The sequence below is a fragment of the Lampetra fluviatilis genome, chromosome 59, assembly GCF_964198595.1.
Source record: "Lampetra fluviatilis chromosome 59, kcLamFluv1.1, whole genome shotgun sequence".
Taxonomy (NCBI): Eukaryota; Metazoa; Chordata; class Hyperoartia; order Petromyzontiformes; family Petromyzontidae; genus Lampetra; species Lampetra fluviatilis.
In genome coordinates, this window is record NC_136333.1 from 7,706,715 (window position 1) to 7,726,678 (window position 19,964).

Genomic DNA, 19,964 nt, shown 5'->3' on the forward strand with positions numbered 1-19,964 from the left:
GCGGCTCGGCAGTGAGTTTTATTTTGAGAGGCGTAGCAGCAACAGCAGCAGCAACAGCGCCTTTGCTTGTTAAAGACGTCGTACATCACCGCAGAGAACTGTAGCAACACGACCGCCGCCACTCTAGGATAGCCGGCGGCCAAGCTGGGCCTCACATGGCCCTTCCCCGCGTGGGCTTGTGAGAGCCTTGGTACTGGTAGACTTATTTTATTGATTGCGATCTAACCCCATAAAGAGAAACCCTGTATTATGGATGATGTTTGTCGCCAAAGCCTATGTGTTCAGCAGAGTGATTATCTTAGTTTTTGTTCCGGTCCAGTTCTGATGACGTTACGTGTACGTCATGGTAACGGAACCGGAAGAAAACCCGATGACGTTACTTGTATGTTAGGTCTACATTTCCTGTACGTCATCGGAAGGGTTAATTAACGCTTGACGGCTCGTGTGGGGTTTAATTGTGTATATACACCCATACTAAACATACTAAACTCAATTACTCTTTTAGTTTACCAGGGCCCACTGAGCTATATAGATAATAATTTTCAGCAGCGACCTGCCCGTTAACAAATGTGGAAATGTACAGCTACCAAAGACTCGAAACGCACTTGTTGATTCTAAATGTGGAGGGAGTAACCGGAGGACCTTGAGAGAAGAATCCACGCGACCACGGGGAGACTACAAATACACAGCAGGCGACGGGGTTGGGATCTAACCCACGACCTCCTGTATACCAGGCGAGGAGAGATGAGATCTCCTAGCCCCCGTGATGATGAGAGAGAGAGAGACACGCAAACTCCAAATATACAGCAGCAGGTGTCGGGGGTTGGGATCGAACCCACGACCTCCTGTATACCAGGCGAGGGAGATGACATCTCAGCCACCGTAAACTCAAAGCTTGGATTTTGGTTTCCGGTTCGTAATATGACCCCCACCACCTCCTCTCGTTCAACGTTACCCTGCGTCAACCCAGCCATCAAACGGGAAGTGTGTTTACGTGAAAGTACGATTAATATTTTCTCTCGTTAAATGTGACTTGTGCAGTCAATGTATATGGAACACGGATACAAATGGATGGCATGAGTCGTGTCACGTGGCACGTGCACCTCGCAAATCGCGGGCGGCCGAACCTCGCAGCCGACAAAGTCGTCACTGGAGGCAGGGGACCACCACTTGGCCTGGGAGAATCGACAGGGCGTCATGGGAGACAGGACGGAGGGCACAGATGATGGGACAAAACGGTGCCACGTTTGTTCTTCCGCTTTGTGCGTGCGTGCGTTCTAGCTTGTCCCTCCCGCTGTACCTCCCATGAGCCACAGTTGGCTACGTACGGTGCCAAGGAAGTTCGGCGTGCAACATCATCGCGAGCGGCGCAGTGTCGCGGGCGGTGCAGTGTGGCGGGCGGGCAGCACATGATGGGCCACCCGCACCGCGTTCGGTGGGAGCCCGCGACACGGCCAAGGGTTGGGGTCTCGCGGTCCATCTCTCAAGTGGCATTCGCTTTCGCAGTTCCAATTTGAACCGAATTATGCCATGACCCCTTGGGGTGTGTGTGGGGGGTGGGGGGGTTATCCGCTCGATTCGCTCGTCGTGGGCCCCGTGCCATCAGGATGCGCCACGACTCAAAGTGACGGTCGCCCGCGGCCGGTTTTGGCCGAGCACCTCCGGTCGGCACGGTTGTCCCACGTACGGTGCAGAGGAAGTTCCACTCGGGATGAGAGAGAATGGGGTGGTGGTGGCGTGTGTCCGTGCGTCGCGTCATTTGCTTCTGATGCGAGTCGTGCGTTGCCGTTTGACCGCGATACAATGTTTAAACGGCAGAGGTTACAACAACAACAAAAATCCCTACTTTGTAAAAAATAAAATACAGCCTACGGTATGTTTACATATAGAACGGCGTGTGCTCGTGTATGGGTTCAGTTCGCCGTCCTTTAACCGTGTGGGAGGCCAGCATTGACGTTGCTCATCCCCAAGTGCAGGGGACACCTGGGGGGGGAGACACCTGGGGGGCAGACCTGGGGTGGGCTGAATGTTGCCCGCGGGAAGTTGAGATCTGTTTAAAAGAACTACCGGTGACTTTCAGGACAGCGTTCTTCATCATTGCAAAGGCCCACACGCGCGGGCCACTGACAGCCCCGGGGTGGCCTTCAGTGCGGCCCCCGACAATACACAGACGGTGAAAACACACGCCCATCATCGTCACCATCGTGCAGCTGTCAAATCCCCCAATGGTTTCAAAATGTGTGGCGACGCACGCACACTCACACACTGCCCATGCCTTATCGGCGAAAGTGTCCCGCAACCTCTGGACGCGAGTGAAGAACACTGACGTGAGGGTCATGCTGCTGCTGCTGCCACCACGGGACCTGACCCCTCGAAGCTACGAGGGGGGGGGGGTGGGGGGGGGATCGAGAGTTTTGATTCGAGACTCGGAGGAGAGTGGATTTGAAGATCAAGGTTTTGATTGAGACTCGGATTGATCAGGCCTCGGAATCGGGGGGTTAACATTTAGACGCCTGTAGATCAGGTCTTGGGATCGTTTAGACCGGGTCTTAGAATCTGTTCTTGTTGTCGAATATCTCTAGACGAAGTTAGTTTTCATTGTTTTTTTAAACGATATGGCGAAGGTTTTAGTATAGTTTCAATGATACAGTACAACCCTCGTCATGGCAATTCTAATTATTTGTTACTTTAGCAAAATGAAGTAACTTGTGCAGGTTTCCGTCTCGTTTAAGCCGCTCCAAAGCTCCGTCACATTCTGAAAAAGAGAGAAGAGACGTAACACACGTGTGTCACGTGTGTTACATACGTGGGTTACACGCCAAGACACGTCTTGACATGTTTTACACTTAGTCGCCAAAACCTACATGTGCCCCCCACTCCCCCATCGCGTAGAAACACGTGTGTTGTGTGTTTGCGTGATGTGTGTTGTCTGTGTGTCTGTGTTGCGTGCTGTGTGTTGTGTTTGCGTGCTGTGTGTTGTGTGTTGCGTGCTGTGTGTTGTCTGTGTGTTGCGTGCTGTGTGTTGTGTTTGCGTGCTGTGTGTTGTGTGTTGCGTGCTGTGTGTTGTCTGTGTGTTGCGTGCTGTGTGTCTGTGTTGCGTGCTGTGTGTTGTGTGTTGCGTGCTGTGTGTTGTCTGTGTGTTGCGTGCTGTGTGTTGTGTTTGCGTGCTGTGTGTTGTGTGTTGCGTGCTGTGTGTTGTCTGTGTGTTGCGTGCTGTGTGTTGTTTGCGTGCTGTGTGTTGTTTGCGTGCTGTGTGTCTCTTGTGTACAGGCAGACCTCGCTGAACGCGGGGTGGGGGGGGTTACGTTCCTGGAAAATTCCGCGTTTGGCAAGGCAACACTTCCTCGTGGGTAAGGCAGGGTTGCGTTCCTCGGTGCGAAATTATCGCCCCTCCTGCCCTCGCACTCAAGGATGGCGAGTCGCTCCCAGTGTCTCGTGTGTGGTGTGTGTGTGTGGTGTGTGTGTGTGGTGTGTGTGTGTGGTGTGTGTGTGTGGTGTGTGTGTGGTGTGTGTGTGGTGTGTGTGTGGCGTGTGTGTGGTGTGTGTGTGTGGTGTGTGTGTGTGGTGTGTGTGTGGTGTGTGTGTGGCGTGTGTGTGTGGTGTGTACACTTCATCATTTACACTTCACTGTAACACAAACTCCCGTCTCCATTCCTGCACCGCGGCACTCACACCCAACACTCGCCCCTGACGCTGAATTGGCGCCCCAACACTGAGCCCCCCTGCGTTGTGCTGCGTTGTGCTGCTGCGTGTACTCGCTGCGTGATGCGTGTACTCACTGCGTGATGCGTGTACTCACTGCGTGATGCGTGTACTCACTGCGTGATGCGTGTACTCACTGCGTGTACTCACTGCGTGATGCGTGTACTCACTGCGTGATGCGTGTACTCACTGCGTGATGCGTGTACTCACTGCGTGATGCGTGTACTCACTGCGTGTACTCACTGCGTGATGCGTGTACTCACTGCGTGATGCGTGTACTCACTGCATGATGCGTGTACTCACTGCGTGTACTCACTGCGTGTACTCACTGCGTGATGCGTGTACTCACTGCGTGATGCGTGTACTCACTGCGTGATGCGTGTACTCACTGCGTGTACTCACTGCATGATGCGTGTACTCACTGCGTGATGCTTGTACTCACTGCATGATGCGTGTACTCACTGCGTGATGCGTGTACTCACTGCGTGATGCGTGTACTCACTGCGTGATGCGTGTACTCACTGCGTGATGCGTGTACTCACTGTGTGCTGCGTGTACTCGCTGCGTGCTGCGTGTACTCGCTGCATGATGCGTGTACTCACTGCGTGTACTCACTGCATGATGCGTGTACTCACTGCGTGATGCTTGTACTCACTGCATGATGCGTGTACTCACTGCGTGATGCGTGTACTCACTGCGTGATGCGTGTACTCACTGCGTGATGCGTGTACTCACTGCGTGCTGCGTGTACTCACTGCGTGATGCGTGTACTCACTGCGTGTACTCACTGCATGATGCGTGTACTCACTGCGTGCTGCGTGTACTCACTGCATGATGCGTGTACTCACTGCGTGTACTCACTGCGTGATGCGTGTACTCACTGCGTGATGCTTGTACTCACTGCATGATGCGTGTACTCACTGCGTGATGCGTGTACTCACTGCGTGATGCGTGTACTCACTGCGTGATGCGTGTACTCACTGCGTGATGCGTGTACTCGCTGCGTGATGCGTGTACTCGCTGCGTGATGCGTGTACTCGCTGCGTGATGCGTGTACTCGCTGCGTGATGCGTGTACTCGCTGCGTGATGCGTGTACTCGCTGCGTGATGCGTGTACTCGCTGCGTGATGCGTGTACTCGCTGCGTGATGCGTGTACTCGCTGCGTGATGCGTGTACTCGCTGCGTGATGCGTGTACTCACTGCGTGATGCGTGTACTCACTGCGTGATGCGTGTACTCGCTGCGTGATGCGTGTACTCACTGCGTGATGCGTGTACTCACTGCGTGCTGCGTGTACTCACTGCGTGATGCGTGTACTCGCTGCGTGATGCGTGTACTCGCTGCGTGATGCGTGTACTCGCTGCGTGATGCGTGTACTCGCTGCGTGATGCGTGTACTCGCTGCGTGATGCGTGTACTCACTGCGTGATGCGTGTACTCGCTGCGTGATGCGTGTACTCGCTGCGTGATGCGTGTACTCGCTGCGTGATGCGTGTACTCGCTGCGTGATGCGTGTACTCGCTGCGTGATGCGTGTACTCGCTGCGTGATGCGTGTACTCGCTGCGTGCTGCGTGTACTCGCTGCGTGATGCGTGTACTCGCTGCGTGATGCGTGTACTCGCTGCGTGCTGCGTGTACTCGCTGCGTGATGCGTGTACTCACTGCGTGTACTCACTGCGTGATGCGTGTACTCACTGCGTGCTGCGTGTACTCACTGCGTGTACTCACTGCGTGATGCATGTACTCACTGCGTGTACTCACTGCGTGATGCATGTACTCACTGCGTGTACTCACTGCATGATGCGTGTACTCACTGCGTGCTGCGTGTACTCACTGCGTGATGCGTGTACTCACTGCGTGTACTCACTGCGTGTACTCACTGCGTGATGCGTGTACTCACTGCGTGCTGCGTGTACTCACTGCGTGTACTCACTACGTGATGCATGTACTCACTGCGTGTACTCGCTGCGTGATGCGTGTACTCACTGCGTGTACTCACTGCGTGATGCATGTACTCACTGCGTGTACTCACTGCGTGATGCGTGTACTCACTGCGTGCTGCGTGTACTCACTGCGTGATGCGTGTACTCACTGTGTGATGCGTGTACTCACTGCGTGATGCGTGTACTCACTGCATGATGCGTGTACTCGCTGTGTGATGCGTGTACTCACTGCGTGATGCGTGTACTCACTGCGTGATGCGTGTACTCACTGCGTGTACTCACTGCGTGCTGCGTGTACTCACTGCGTGATGCGTGTACTCACTGCGTGATGCGTGTACTCACTGCATGATGCGTGTACTCACTGCGTGTACTCACTGCGTGATGCGTGTACTCACTGCGTGATGCGTGTACTCACTGCATGATGCGTGTACTCACTGCGTGATGCGTGTACTCACTGCGTGATGCGTGTACTCACTGCGTGTACTCACTGCGTGTACTCACTGCGTGATGCGTGTACTCACTGCGTGCTGCGTGTACTCACTGCGTGATGCGTGTACTCACTGCGTGCTGCGTGTACTCACTGCGTGATGCGTGTACTCACTGCGTGATGCGTGTACTCACTGCGTGATGCGTGTACTCACTGCGTGATGCGTGTACTCACTGCGTGTACTCACTGCGTGATGCGTGTACTCACTGCGTGATGCGTGTACTCACTGCATGATGCGTGTACTCACTGCGTGTACTCACTGCGTGTACTCACTGCGTGATGCGTGTACTCACTGCGTGCTGCGTGTACTCACTGCGTGTACTCACTGCGTGTACTCACTGCGTGTACTCACTGCGTGATGCGTGTACTCACTGCGTGCTGCGTGTACTCACTGCGTGATGCGTGTACTCACTGCGTGATGCGTGTACTCACTGCGTGTACTCACTGCGTGTACTCACTGCGTGATGCGTGTACTCACTGCGTGCTGCGTGTACTCACTGCGTGTACTCACTGCGTGTACTCACTGCGTGATGCGTGTACTCACTGCGTGATGCGGCACCCGTTGGCGTAGACGACGCGCCCCGTGTAGTGCACGTTGCAGCGCACAACGTTGTTCGTGAAGTCCACCTCCCTCACCAGGTAGTTGGGGTTCACGTGTATCTGGGCGGGGGGGGGGGGCACAGGCGTGGGGGTTCGGTGTTAGGGGTGTCATCGTGGGTGGTGTGGTTGTGAGTTGGAGGATAGTTTAGCAACGTATGTACGTTGAGCTTCTTCGTATGATGAACTTTGTATGTTTGTTGAACTTCTTTGTATGTTGAACTTCTTTCGAACCACCGCATGTATCCAACCGTGCTCATCGGAGGTGTGGGGGAAAGGAAAACAAAGGGGGTTAGTATATGGGGTAATGCTAGGAGCTGGGTTAGTATATGGGGTAATGCTAGGAGCGGGGTTAGTATATGGGGTAATACTAGTAGCGGGGTTAGTATATGGGGTAATGCTAGGAGCTGGGTTAGTATATGGGGTAATACTAGGAGCTGGGTTAGTATATGGGGTAATGCTAGTAGCGGGGTTAGTATATGGGGTAATGCTAGGAGCTGGGTTAGTATATGGGGTAATGTTAGGAGCTGGGTTAGTATATGGGGTAATACTAGTAGCGGGGTTAGTATATGGGGTAATGCTAGGAGCTGGGTTAGTATATGGGGTAATGTTAGGAGCTGGGTTAGTATACGGGGTAATACTAGTAGCGGGGTTAGTATATGGGGTAATGCTAGGAGCTGGGTTAGTATATGGGGTAATGTTAGGAGCTGGGTTAGTATATGGGGTAATACTAGTAGCGGGGTTAGTATATGGGGTAATGCTAGGAGCTGGGTTAGTATATGGGGTAATGTTAGGAGCTGGGTTAGTATATGGGGTAATACTAGTAGCGGGGTTAGTATATGGGGTAATGCTAGGAGCTGGGTTAGTATATGGGGTAATGTTAGGAGCTGGGTTAGTATATGGGGTAATACTAGTAGCGGGGTTAGTATATGGGGTAATGCTAGGAGCTGGGTTAGTATATGGGGTAATGTTAGGAGCTGGGTTAGTATATGGGGTAATACTAGTAGCGGGGTTAGTATATGGGGTAATGCTAGGAGCTGGGTTAGTATATGGGGTAATGTTAGGAGCGGGGTTAGTATATGGGGTAATGCTAGGAGCTGGGTTAGTATATGGGGTAATGTTAGGAGCTGGGTTAGTATATGGGGTAATACTAGTAGCGGGGTTAGTATATGGGGTAATGCTAGGAGCTGGGTTAGTATATGGGGTAATGTTAGGAGCTGGGTTAGTATATGGGGTAATGCTAGGAGCGGGGTTAGTATATGGGGTAATGTTAGGAGCTGGGTTAGTATATGGGGTAACTTTACAGGTAGGCTGAGTTTGTGTGTGTCGGGGGGGGGGGGGTGTGGTGCAGTTGTGTCGGCTGAACGCCCGACTCGGCCTTGCCCGAGTACCTGGCGCGCTGCGTATGAAGCGTCAGCAGCTGGGGAGACAAAGGCGGTGCTGGCCACCCCCTCGTGCGCCGTGCCGGCCCTCACGGGTGCTCGCTACAGCGAGCACGTATCTCAACAGTGCGTTGGAAGGCTGCACGGGGGGGTTGGGGGGGTGAGTGTGGGGGGATCTCAACTCACCCGCAGGATGTATCTGCCGGGGATGACGTCTGTGATGTCGATCCACTGGCAGTCGATGTCCGCGTTGTACGTGTCGTAGCAGCCGGGACTCAGGCCCTGTCCGCGGCGGCGCAGGAGACACGGCGTTAGCGGCCCAATCGGCCAGACGGGGGGGGGGGGGGGGGCGGTCAGAGATCGAAACCCGGGCCGCTGACCTTTCCATCGCGGCGCAACGGTAACACCGCGGGCGGCGGCGGCAGTGTGACGTCACTCAGCCTGACAGCCAATGAGCGCGTGCGTCGCTTCCACCAGGGGCCTCAGATTGGCCGGATCTTGACACACGGCCCCACCCCCCCCCCACCCCGCAACTTCCCACCCCTGTCCACCCACCTAACGCTCAGCGAGGAAGCTCCTTCGGTGGACCCTTGTTAGCTCCCATTACTTTACCGGACGTTGAACCCGACCGCGGTAATCGGATGCGCGCTCTGCGCTGGTCACGGGTCGTGCGGTCAAAAAGCACTCCGCTCTGCCCAGCGATCTCGCGCCTACCCCAGACACGCGGATAATTGTGCGTCGCGCGTTTACATCGTCGCGTTTACATCGTCGCGTTCCCTCCGTGGCGCGAACCTGCGTGTGAGCGGAGCACGTGTAACGCTTGAGCGAGCCGAAGTCGCAGGACGTGTCCTCCAGACAGAAGCTGGCCTTGTGCCCTTCGGCCACCTTGTGTCCCGACAGCGCGTCCAGCAGGTCGTAGCGGCTGAAGTCGTCCATGCTGTGGTAGTGCCTGCAAGGGGTCAACACGAAGGGGCGATCGCCTTGGGATCGCGGGGTGGGGGCGGGGGGGTTGGGTGGGGGGCGAGGGAGCCGCAGCGCATTCGCAGGCCCGGTGCCTGGCCCGCTGGGGGCCGTAGGTCCCGTTGCAGTAGCACAGTCTGCTACTACGCCGCCGGTGGCGTGCATGCCGTGCGTGTGTGCACGGCGTACGCGCGTGTGTGCATGTGTGTGTGTGTGGCGAGCGTCTTACTGGTGGCAGGTGTGTGTGTGTGTGGCGAGCGTCTTACTGGTGACAGGTGTGTGTGTGTGTGTGGCGAGCGTCTTACTGGTGACAGGTGTGTGTGTGTGTGTGTGGCGAGCGTCTTACTGGTGGCAGGTGTGTGTGTGTGTGTGAGCGTCTTACTGGTGACAGGTGTGTGTGTGTGGCGAGCGTCTTACTGGTGGCAGGTGTGTGTGTGTGTGTGGCGAGCATCTTACTGGTGGCAGGTGTGTGTGTGTGTGGCGAGCGTCTCACTGGTGGCAGGTGTGTGTGTGTGTGTGGCGAGTGTCTTACTGGTGGCAGGTGTGTGTGTGTGTGTGGCGAGCGTCTTACTGGTGACAGGTGTGTGTGTGTGTGTGGCGAGCGTCTTACTGGTGACAGGTGTGTGTGTGTGTGTGGCGAGCGTCTTACTGGTGGCAGGTGTGTGTGTGTGTGGCGAGTGTCTTACTGGTGGCAGGTGTGTGTGTGTGTGTGGCGAGCGTATTACTGGTGACAGGTGTGTGTGTGTGTGTGGCGAGCGTCTTACTGGTGACAGGTGTGTGTGTGTGTGGGTGAGCGTCTTACTGGTGACAGGTGTGTGTGTGTGTGTGTGGGCGAGCGTCTTACTGGTGGCAGGTGTGTGTGTGTGGCGAGCGTCTTACTGGTGGCAGGTGTGTGTGTGTGTGGTGAGCGTCTTACTGGTGACAGGTGTGTGTGTGTGTGTGGCGAGCGTCTTACTGGTGGCAGGTGTGTGTGTGTGTGGGTGAGCGTCTTACTGGTGACAGGTGTGTGTGTGTGTGGCGAGCGTCTTACTGGTGACAGGTGTGTGTGTGTGTGTGGGTGAGCGTCTTACTGGTGGCAGGTGTGTGTGTGGGTGAGCGTCTTACTGGTGACAGGTGTGTGTGTGTGGCGAGCGTCTTACTGGTGACAGGTGTGTGTGTGTGTGTGGCGAGCGTCTTACTGGTGACAGGTGTGTGTGTGTGGCGAGCGTCTTACTGGTGGCAGGTGTGTGTGGCGTGTGGGTGAGCGTCTTACTGGTGGCAGGTGTGTGTGTGTGTGGCGAGCGTCTTACTGGTGGCAGGTGTGTGTGTGTGTGGCGAGCGTCTTACTGGTGGCAGGTGTGTGTGTGTGTGGGTGAGCGTCTTACTGGTGGCAGGTGTGTGTGTGTGTGTGAGCGTCTTACTGGTGTCAGGTGTGTGTGGCGTGTGGGTGAGCGTCTTACTGGTGACAGGTGTGTGTGTGTGTGTGGCGAGCGTCTTCCTGGTGGCAGGTGTGTGTGTGTGTGGTGAGCGTCTTACTAGTGACAGGTGTGTGTGTGTGTGGGTGAGCGTCTTACTGGTGACAGGTGTGTGTGTGTGTGGGTGAGCGTCTTACTGGTGACAGGTGTGTGTGTGTGTGGCGAGCGTCTTACTAGTGACAGGTGTGTGTGTGTGTGGCGAGCGTCTTACTAGTGACAGGTGTGTGTGTGTGTGGGTGAGCGTCTTACTGGTGGCAGGTGTGTGTGTGTGTGGTGAGCGTCTTACTAGTGACAGGTGTGTGTGTGTGTGGCGAGCGTCTTACTAGTGACAGGTGTGTGTGTGTGTGGGTGAGCGTCTTACTGGTGGCAGGTGTGTGTGTGTGTGGGTGAGCGTCTTACTGGTGGCAGGTGTGTGTGTGTGTGGCGAGCGTCTTACTGGTGGCAGGTGTGTGTGTGTGTGGCGAGCGTCTTACTGGTGGCAGGTGTGTGTGTGTGGCGAGCGTCTTACTGGTGGCAGGTGTGTGTGTGTGTGTGTGGCGAGCGTCTTACTGGTGGCAGGTGTGTGTGTGTGGCGAGCGTCTTACTGGTGGCAGGTGTGTGTGTGTGTAGGTGAGCGTCTTACTGGTGGCAGGTGTGTGTGTGTGTGTGTCGAGCGTCTTACTGGTGGCAGGTGTGTGTGGGTGAGCGTCTTACTGGTGGCAGGTGTGTGTGGGTGAGCGTCTTACTGGTGGCAGGTGTGTGTGGGTGAGCGTCTTACTGGTGGCAGGTGTGTGTGTGTGTGTGTGGCGAGCGTCTTACTGGTGGCAGGTGTGTGTGTGTGTAGGTGAGCGTCTTACTGGTGGCAGGTGTGTGCGGTAAGCGTCTTACTAGTGACAGGTGTGTGTGTGTGTGGGTGAGCGTCTTACTGGTGGCAGGTGTGTGGTGTGTGTGGCGAGCGTCTTACTGGTGGCAGGTGTGTGTGTGTGTGGCGAGCGTCTTACTGGTGACAGGTGTGCCACTCCCACTGGCTGCGGGGCCGGTTGGGCAGGAAGTCTGCGAGCCCCTCGTTCTTGACGCGCTGCGGGAACCGCAGGAGGATCCTGATGTCGTCGTCCTTCGCGTCCGCCGCGTAGGCCGTGCTGCGCATGCACAAAGACACCCCCCCCTCCGTTTAGCTTTAACAAGGGCGCCACAGTGGCTAGGAGATGTTAACTACCTCGCCTGGTGTACAGGAGGTCGTGGGTTACATCCCAACCCAAAGTTAGCCCTATCGTTGGCCCGACGTTGTCACAACGTTGGCCAAAAAGTTGTCACGACGTTGCCCCAACATCGTCAGAATGTTGTCACAACATTGACCCGACCTCACGACGCTGGCCCCAACGTCGTCAGAATGTTGTCACAATGTTGGTGCGACCTCACGACGCTGGCCCCAACGTCGTCAGAATGTTGCCCCAACGTTGGCCCGACCTCACGACGCTGGCCCCAACGTCGTCAGAATGTTGCCCCAACGTTGGCCCGACCTCACGACGCTGGCCTTCAACGTTGTCACAACGTCGCCGGCCCGACGTTGGCCAGAATTTCCCGGCACCAATCGGTCGCGGGGGCCCCGACCAGGGCATGGCGATCGTGGCGGCACATCGCCATGGCAACCCTGCACTGGCGTCCGACGACGCGAGTGGAGGAATCCGATGAGCTGTGAAGCTCTTTTTTCACAGGCATCCGTACAGCCAGCCTCATCAGCATCATCATCGTCGTGACGGCGACCGGTGGCACTCACCTGGCGAGACACTTCTCTTCGGCGGCGCAGCGCAGAGAGTAGAGCGGCTTCTGCTCCACAAACACGGATGCCTGGATGTACTCGGGGTCCGCCACCAAGTCCGGCAGGGCTGTGCGGGTCAAGAGGTCAAGGCCGATCAGCTCGTACATACGTAGGTACGTGCATTGAACGTCTTTCGCACCGCACATAGCCGGCCACGTTGATCAGAGGTGCAGGGGGGAGGACAACAAGCAGTCAAGTGGAGTAGTGTATAGTAGCGTAGTGTATAGTGTAGTGTATTGTAGTGTAGTGTGCGTAGTGTATAGCGTAGTGTATAGTACTGTAGTGTATTGTAGTGTGTAGTGTGTGTAGCGTATAGCGTAGTGTATAGTAGTGTAGTGTATTGTAGTGTAGCGTGTAGTGTGTGTAGCGTATAGTGTAGTGTATTGTAGTGTAGTGTGTGTAGCGTATAGCGTAGTGTATAGTAGTGTAGTGTGTGTAGCGTATAGCGTAGTGTATAGCGTAGTGTATAGTAGTGTAGTGTATAGTAGTGTAGTGTATAGTAGTGTAGTGTATAGCGTAGTGTATAGTGCCGTCTGTATGAATGTTGAACTTTTTCGCACCGTACGTAGCCAACCGTGCTAATCAGAGGTGTGGGGGCAACACACTGAACATAAAAAGCAGTTCTCAACGAATTATTTAAAAGTCCATAGCTCCCAGCGGCTTCCTCGTCGCAAAGAAAGGAGCGTTCCAGACGGTCGACGGGTACCGCATCTGCAAAAGCGTGCCATGCAGTGACCACCGTCTTTATCCGACGGTTAGCAGCCAAAAGCCGAGGCCGCCGCCCGCTACTGCGAGGATGACCGGGAGTTTGCGTGATGGTGGTTTATGCTCGTGGACGAAATCGGAGGGAGGTGGGGGGGGCGGTCATGCACTGGACGTGAGTCTCGCTCTCTCGACGTGTGTCAGATTTGCGGGTGTTTATTGCACGCGTGCCGTGAATCGCTTCGTCCCGTCTTACAAATCCATCCGTGAGGATATCTTCGAAGAGAGAAAAGAATGAACGCGTCCGTCGATAGCACTCGAGAGCCTCGGTGTGCTAAGGGGTCGTTCATAAATGACGTCACGCGATTTTGGACGATTTTTGACCCCCCCCCGCCCAAAAAGTCAGACCCCCCCTCAAATGACGTCACAAAGCTCTGCCCCCCCCCCCCCCCCGAAAAATAAAACATGCTTCAAATCGCTTTAAACTATTGTCATTGTAGTGCGTATTTAATGTGGCGCTGCACTCTGATGTTGTAGGAGAAAATATGTATTAAGAAGTCTATTTAATTAAGTAGAACGTGTTGTCTATATTTATTGAAAGTTGCGCATTTTGATGTGACGTCACATTTCTCAAACTCGTCACACATCGTCACAAATGTCTGACCCCCCCCCCCCCTAGGTGCGTGACGTCAATTATGGACGGCCCCTTATTTATAATATCCGTAATCAGTTGTTGTTATGCTAATTAACACCATCAATAATATCAGTTGGGTCATTTCAGAATCAGAATATTGATTTATACTGGAGGAGGAATCCGATGAGCTATTAAGATCTTCTTGGTTCTTTCGGTAAAGTCACGTAGAAGGGAAGTAATAAAATAATAAAAATAAAACATAATAAAATAATGTCTCCCCGACAGACCTGGTCTTCGCCTGAGGACGGCTGCTTGCGTTGTAGCCGAAACGTCGTGAGAATTATTTTATTATGTTTTATTTTTAGTATTGTATTACTTCCCTTCTACGTGACTTTACCGAAAGAACCAAGAAGATGAATCCCTGCAGTCACGAAAGCTTTAAATCGAAAAAAAAGCTATTAAGATCTTTGTTCACAGATGTCTAGTCAGGGGACACGGGGGCGGTGAGGTGAGAACTTTACAACAACAACAATTACAAAATCACGACAGGAGTGAAAAGTATAGGAAAGGTACACAACCCTACTTACAAAAAATACACACAAATAAAACTAAACACATTTTTTTTTGTATCTTACCAGGTAAAAGCCCTCTGAGCTGATGTATAAATCATTCATTAATTCACTGCAGTACGCCGGATATCCAAAATCCCATAACTGAAAATGCTCTCTCCCTATTGGTTGGGCTTCGAGAGGGTTTGGACCAATCAGAGCACGGGACGAGGAAACGGAAGAATCCCATTGCAAACGTCACGTGGGTGTGCACTCTGTGGATTCAGAGCCTCGGTTCTAAGAACACCTTAACGTCCAAGCTGAACGGTTTTAGTCGATTTTAATTAAGCTAACAATTAATGAGAGAGATTACCGGTGCGTAATCGTCGTGGTTGTCGTTTTTTTGTAAACATTTGGAGATTTTGTTAAATACGAACCATAATTTAAATAAAAATACAAAGCGACATTAATAATCTCGATATCACGGTATTTTGTTAAACGGACGATAACACGAGTATCGTGGACCTTACTGCCGTATATCGTGATGATATATCGTACGATACATATATATAGTCGTATTGCCACTCTGCGATATCCAGTGTTGACCTTAGGATGACCTCGAAACTTACCTCGGGGATGAGTGGCAGAGAGGTCAGGGTGGGATCGGTCCCCTATATATTAAAATTATGAAGATAAATTAATAAAAAAATCATTTTACCAGGTAAGGCCCTCTCAGCTATATAGAGCTCTCATAAATGAAAGTTCAACGATCATCATCACGTGGAAATGTGTCACAATCAAATTGCTCTAAATGCGTGTGACGTTGATTCTAAATGTGGAGGGGCAAACGGAGAAAAATCCAACGGGATTGAGAGCGAGAGACACGCGAACTCCAAATATACAGCAGCAGGCATCAGGGTCGGGATCAAACCCACGACCTCCTGTACACCAGGCGAGGTAGTTAACATCTCCTAGCCACCTTGATGATGATGAAAGAGAGACACGCGAACTCCAAATATACAGCAGCAGGCATCAGGGTCGGGATCAAACCCACGACCTCCTGTACACCAGGCGAGGTAGTTAACATCTCCTAGCCACCATGATGATGAGAGAGAGACACGCGAACTCCAAATATACAGCAGCAGGCATCAGGGTCGGGATCAAACCCACGACCTCCTGTACACCAGGCGAGGTAGTTAACATCTCCTAGCCACCTTGATGATAATGAGAGAGAGACACGCGAACTCCAAATATACAGCAGCAGGCATCAGGGTCGGGATCAAACCCACGACCTCCTGTACACCAGGCGAGGTAGTTAACATCTCCTAGCCACCATGATGATAATGAGAGAGAGACACGCAAACTCCAAATATACAGCAGGCGTCAGGGTCGGGATCAAACCCACGACCTCCTGCACACCAGGCGAGGTAGTTAACATCTCCTAGCCACCGTGATGATGATGAGAGAGAGACACGCACACTCCAAATATACAGCAGCAGGCGTCAGGGTCGGGATCAAACCCACGACCTCCTGTAGACCAGGCGAGGTAGTTAACATCTCCTAGCCACCGTGATGATGATGAGAGAGAGACACGCACACTCCAAATATACAGCAGGCGTCAGGGTCGGGATTAAACCCACGACCTCCTGCACACCAGGCGAGGTAGTTAACATCTCCTAGCCACCGTGATGATGATGAGAGAGAGACACGCGAACTCAAATATACAGCAGCAGGCGTCAGGGTCGGGATCAAACCAACGACCTCCTGTACACCAGGCGAGGTAGTTAACATCTCCTAGCCACCGTGATGATGATGAGAGAGACACGCAAACTCCAAATATACAGCAGGCGTCAGGGTCGGGATCAAACCAACGACCTTCTGTAGACCAGGCGATGCAATTAACATCTCGCCACTGTGGCGCCCTCAAAGCTTTTCATATGAGCCTCCCCCCCCTGCATTAAATGTGAATACCAACACTACCAATTTACGGTGCTTTGATGGAAAAGGGGGAACATAGACCCCCCCCCCACCACCACCGGCCCTTAGGATCCACCACTGTAGTTAATTAATAACTTGACCATTACCTGGGTGCCACGGTGGTGAGATGTTAACCACCTCGCCTGGTATACAGGAGGTCGTGGGTTCGATCCCGACCCTGACGCCTGCTGCTGTATATTTGGAGTTTGCGTCTCTCTCATCATCATTACGGTGGCTAGGAGATGTTAACCACCTCGCCTGGTATACAGGAGGTCGTGGGTTCAATCTCGACCCTGACGCCTGCTGCTGCTGTATATTTGGAGATTGCGCGTTTCCCCCCCACCTCCCACGGTCACTCCGTGTTTTGTCCCTCCACATTCAGAGTCAATATCTCCGCCTTCAAACGTACTTGGCTGCTGCTAGAAATGTCCACGTGATGAGGATGATGAGGATGATGATAAGCCGCCAGGTGGCTTTCTGAAAAATGAACCATATAGCCCAGTGGGCCTTACCTGGTGAAAAAAAATTTGTAAGTTTTTCCATCGTTTATTACCTGGTCCATCTTGAGGCCTTCTCAACGACCCACTGGGCTGCGCAAACGATCCCGAAGGTGACGAAGTCAGAGACGCCGATGCCCCAACGACGTCTTGGCTCCGTTCCAACGGCGCCCTTGCCCCGAGCGGTTCCCGAGCCGCCGGGAAGACCGCCGCACCTTCATTCGACGGCTGCTGCTGCTGATCTTCACCCCTTCCTTGGTAGATGCTGGCCGTGTACCTCCTGTCAAGGCCATCCTCTGGAGAGGCCCCGAGAAAGGTCTGAGAGACTCCAGCGGCCACAGCGGCCGCAGCGGCCGCAGCAGCGGCGGCGGCGGCGGCTCCACCGCCACCACCGGCAGCATCTTGCTCCAAGCCGCCGTCTCTGAAGTGACCGAAGGATCTGTCGAGGCCAGCTTCGGCGGGCAGGCCTCCCCGCGGATAGAACGGGTACGCTCCCTGCGGCGGCGGCGGCTGCTGCTGGAGGTGGTGGTTGAAGCCGCCGTAGAGCCTCGGGTCAGGGTAGCCAAATGGAGGCGCCGGCTGGTAAGGGTACGGCCCTGGCGCCGGCTGGACCTGGCCCGTGGGGTAGTAGGGGCGCAGCTGACCGTGCGGCGGCGGTGGCGGCGGCGGGTAGTACTGACCCTGGTTCGGGTATCCAGGGAGCGGACCGTAGCCTGCCGGAGGAGGCACGCCCTGGGGGTATCCTTGAGGAGGCCTCGGCTGGTATTGGGGCTGCTCGGCGCTACCGCGCTGCGGGTAGCCGGGGTAGGGTTGCGGTGGGAAGGGCTGGACGTTGCCGGGAGGCGGTGGGCCGAGGTTGCGCGGAAGGAAGGGGTTCAGGGCCCCGCCGCTGTCTGCCGCTCCTTGGGGGAACGAGGCCTCGTCGGGCAGGAAGGTCGAGGGCCCGGTGAAGGGCGCCCGCTGGGAGGAGAAGGTGGAGGAGGCTTGCGATCGCTGATCGGGCCTCCTGCGAGGGACGGGCTGGAACGCGGGAGCCGGCCTCTGAGGAGAGGCGAACGCCGACGAGGAAGGCAGTGACGATGAGCCACCGCCAGCTGGATCGTGCAGTGGGAAGGACGCCGCAGCGCCCTGAGGGGCGAAGGAGCCGCCGTTGTCAACTCCGAAGCCCGGCCGCCTCTGTTGGGAGGAGGACGACGACGACGACGACGACGGTGACGATGGTCCGCCACGGCGAGCTGGGAAAAAGCCACGAGGCCCACCACCACCACCACCACCTCCTCCTCCGAAGGCGGCGGCGTCATGCTCCTCCTCAAGCTGCCTCGGGAAGACGGCGCCCGCTTGTCTGACGCTGCTACCGCCGCTGCTTCCGTCACCCCCCAAGAAGCCTTGGTCCGGCGACTGGGGAGGAAAGCGGCCCGCTTGACTTCTGGATGTCGAGGAACCACCAACGCCACCACCGCCACCAGCGGCACCGCCAGCGCCGCCACCACCAAAGGTGGCTTGCCACCACTGACTCGGCACCTGACCAAACCCGTACGGGTGTCTCGTACGGCCACGCACCGTACCCTGGTTGGTGGGAGATCCCGCGGGATTTGGAGGAGACCCCGCGGAGCCTCCAGCTTGATTCCGAACGTCCAGCGACGACGACGACGACGACGACGACGACGATGGGTCTCGGCCGATCTCGGCGCGCACGCTGGTGAAGGTTCGACGGAGGCCGGTTGACGGAGGAAGTTGAGGCTGCGGAGACCTTTGCGGAGGGAACCTTTGCGGAGGAGAACGCGGCGGAGGTCCTGCCCTGGAGGAGCTGCCGACGACGTCCTGTCCATCAGACGAGCCCAGCAGGAGGGTGGCGATGACGGCCGCGAAGGCGACGGGGATGAGACGCCGGAGAGACGGCGAGGAGGTGACCCTCGGGAGGCTTCGTGAGCGGTGGTTCCTCTTTGGAGCCATTGGTGACGAGGTGGAGAGTGGCCTGGCGATGACAGAGAAGACGAGAGAGAGAGAGATGGGGATTGTTCGGGTGAGCAGAGTTTGCTGCGGATAGAGGAGGCGAAGCTGCCGCCCTTTGTGAGATGGAATATGTTCGTTATTGTGAGCGTGTGTGTGTCAGAGTGTGTGTGTGTGAGCGTGTGTGTGTGAGCGTGTGTGTCAGAGCGTGTGTGTGTGAGTGTGTGTGTGTGAGAAAGTGCGTGCGTGTGTGTGTGTGAGAAAGTGCGCGTGTGTGAGAGAGAGTTATGTGTGCGTGTTCTAGGGCAGGTACACGGGAGACAGACAGGAGTTACTTCAGGCGGAATCATCTTCGGAGTCATTTCAGAGAGACAAAACAACACATCAATGAGTTACTCACATGCTCTGCGACGGGACAGCCATGCCCGGTGCACTGTGTACGATTCGTACGTGTACACAAACACAGATAAAGATCTCCCGGTTAGCCCACACAGGCTGGTAGGGCAACTTCCGTTAGCAACAAGCAACTACTCACTACACAGACAAAGATCCCCCGTGTATCCTACACAGGCTGGTAGGGCAAGTGCCGTTAGCAGCAAGCAACTACTCACTTCACAGACAAAGAATGGCCTGTAGCAACGATCAACAACAAGCCACGGGTATCGTGAACGCACCAACACCGACCACGGATCAGGCTGCGAGAGAAAGGGGGGCGAGTTCGCTCCGATCCGTCGTCTGGCAGTGATTACAGGGGGAGGGGGGAGGGGGAAGGGAGGGGGGAGGGAGCCCCCACTCGGAACCACGGAATGTCTCCCAGGGGAGAGAGAGAGAGAACACGGTCAAAGGGAGAGAGGGGGTGGGAGAGTCAGTCACCGGGGAGAGAGAGCGCGCGGAGGGATGCAGGGGAGAGATGTGGAGAGATGTGGAGAGAAGGGAATGGAAGGGAGAGTTAAGGAGGATGGAGAGACACGGGGAGAGTTACGGTGGATGGAGAGACACAGGGAGAGTTCAGATGGATGGAGAGACACGGGAAGATTTAAGGTGGATGGAGAGACACGGGGAGATTTAAGGTGGATGGAGAGACACGGGGAGATTTAAGGTGGATGGAGAGACACGGGGAGATTTAAGGTGGATGGAGAGACACGGGGAGAGTTCAGGTGGATGGAGAGACACGGGGAGATGAAATGGAGAGGCATGGTGGGAGAGAGGGCAGAGATGGAGAGGCGTGTGGAGAGAGGAAGTCAGTGCGTGCCATGGGGAAGCGATGGGGGGGGGGCAGGGGGAGAGTGGAGGGATGGAGAGTCACGAGGAGGGAGGAAGGGGGGGTGGAGAGG

General features: G+C 55.0%; 1 protein-coding gene across 5 annotated transcripts; it reads right to left on the reverse strand.

Moving 5' to 3' along the window:
- LOC144950858 (uncharacterized) lies at positions 1-19,891 on the reverse strand. Of its 5 annotated transcripts, XR_013640410.1 has the most exons (9): positions 19,031-19,215; positions 16,737-18,655; positions 12,281-12,389; positions 11,505-11,642; positions 8,903-9,059; positions 8,297-8,392; positions 6,676-6,791; positions 2,514-2,755; positions 1-2,483 (listed from the first exon to the last, which is right to left on the reverse strand). XR_013640410.1 is itself a non-coding variant. In XM_078881004.1 (8 exons), the coding sequence occupies exons 2-8, from the start codon at positions 18,631-18,633 to the stop codon at positions 2,749-2,751; spliced, it is 2,520 nt and encodes an 839-aa protein (XP_078737130.1). In that variant the 5' UTR covers positions 18,634-18,655; positions 19,315-19,891; the 3' UTR covers positions 1-2,748. The 5 variants fall into 5 exon arrangements, 4 of the variants coding, with proteins under 4 accessions (XP_078737130.1, XP_078737129.1, XP_078737128.1 ...); XM_078881004.1 differs by lacking the exon at positions 19,031-19,215 and adding an exon at positions 19,315-19,891 and having other exon boundaries at positions 1-2,755; XM_078881003.1 differs by lacking the exon at positions 19,031-19,215 and adding an exon at positions 19,305-19,891 and having other exon boundaries at positions 1-2,755.
- Between the last annotated feature and the right edge of the window lie 73 nt (positions 19,892-19,964).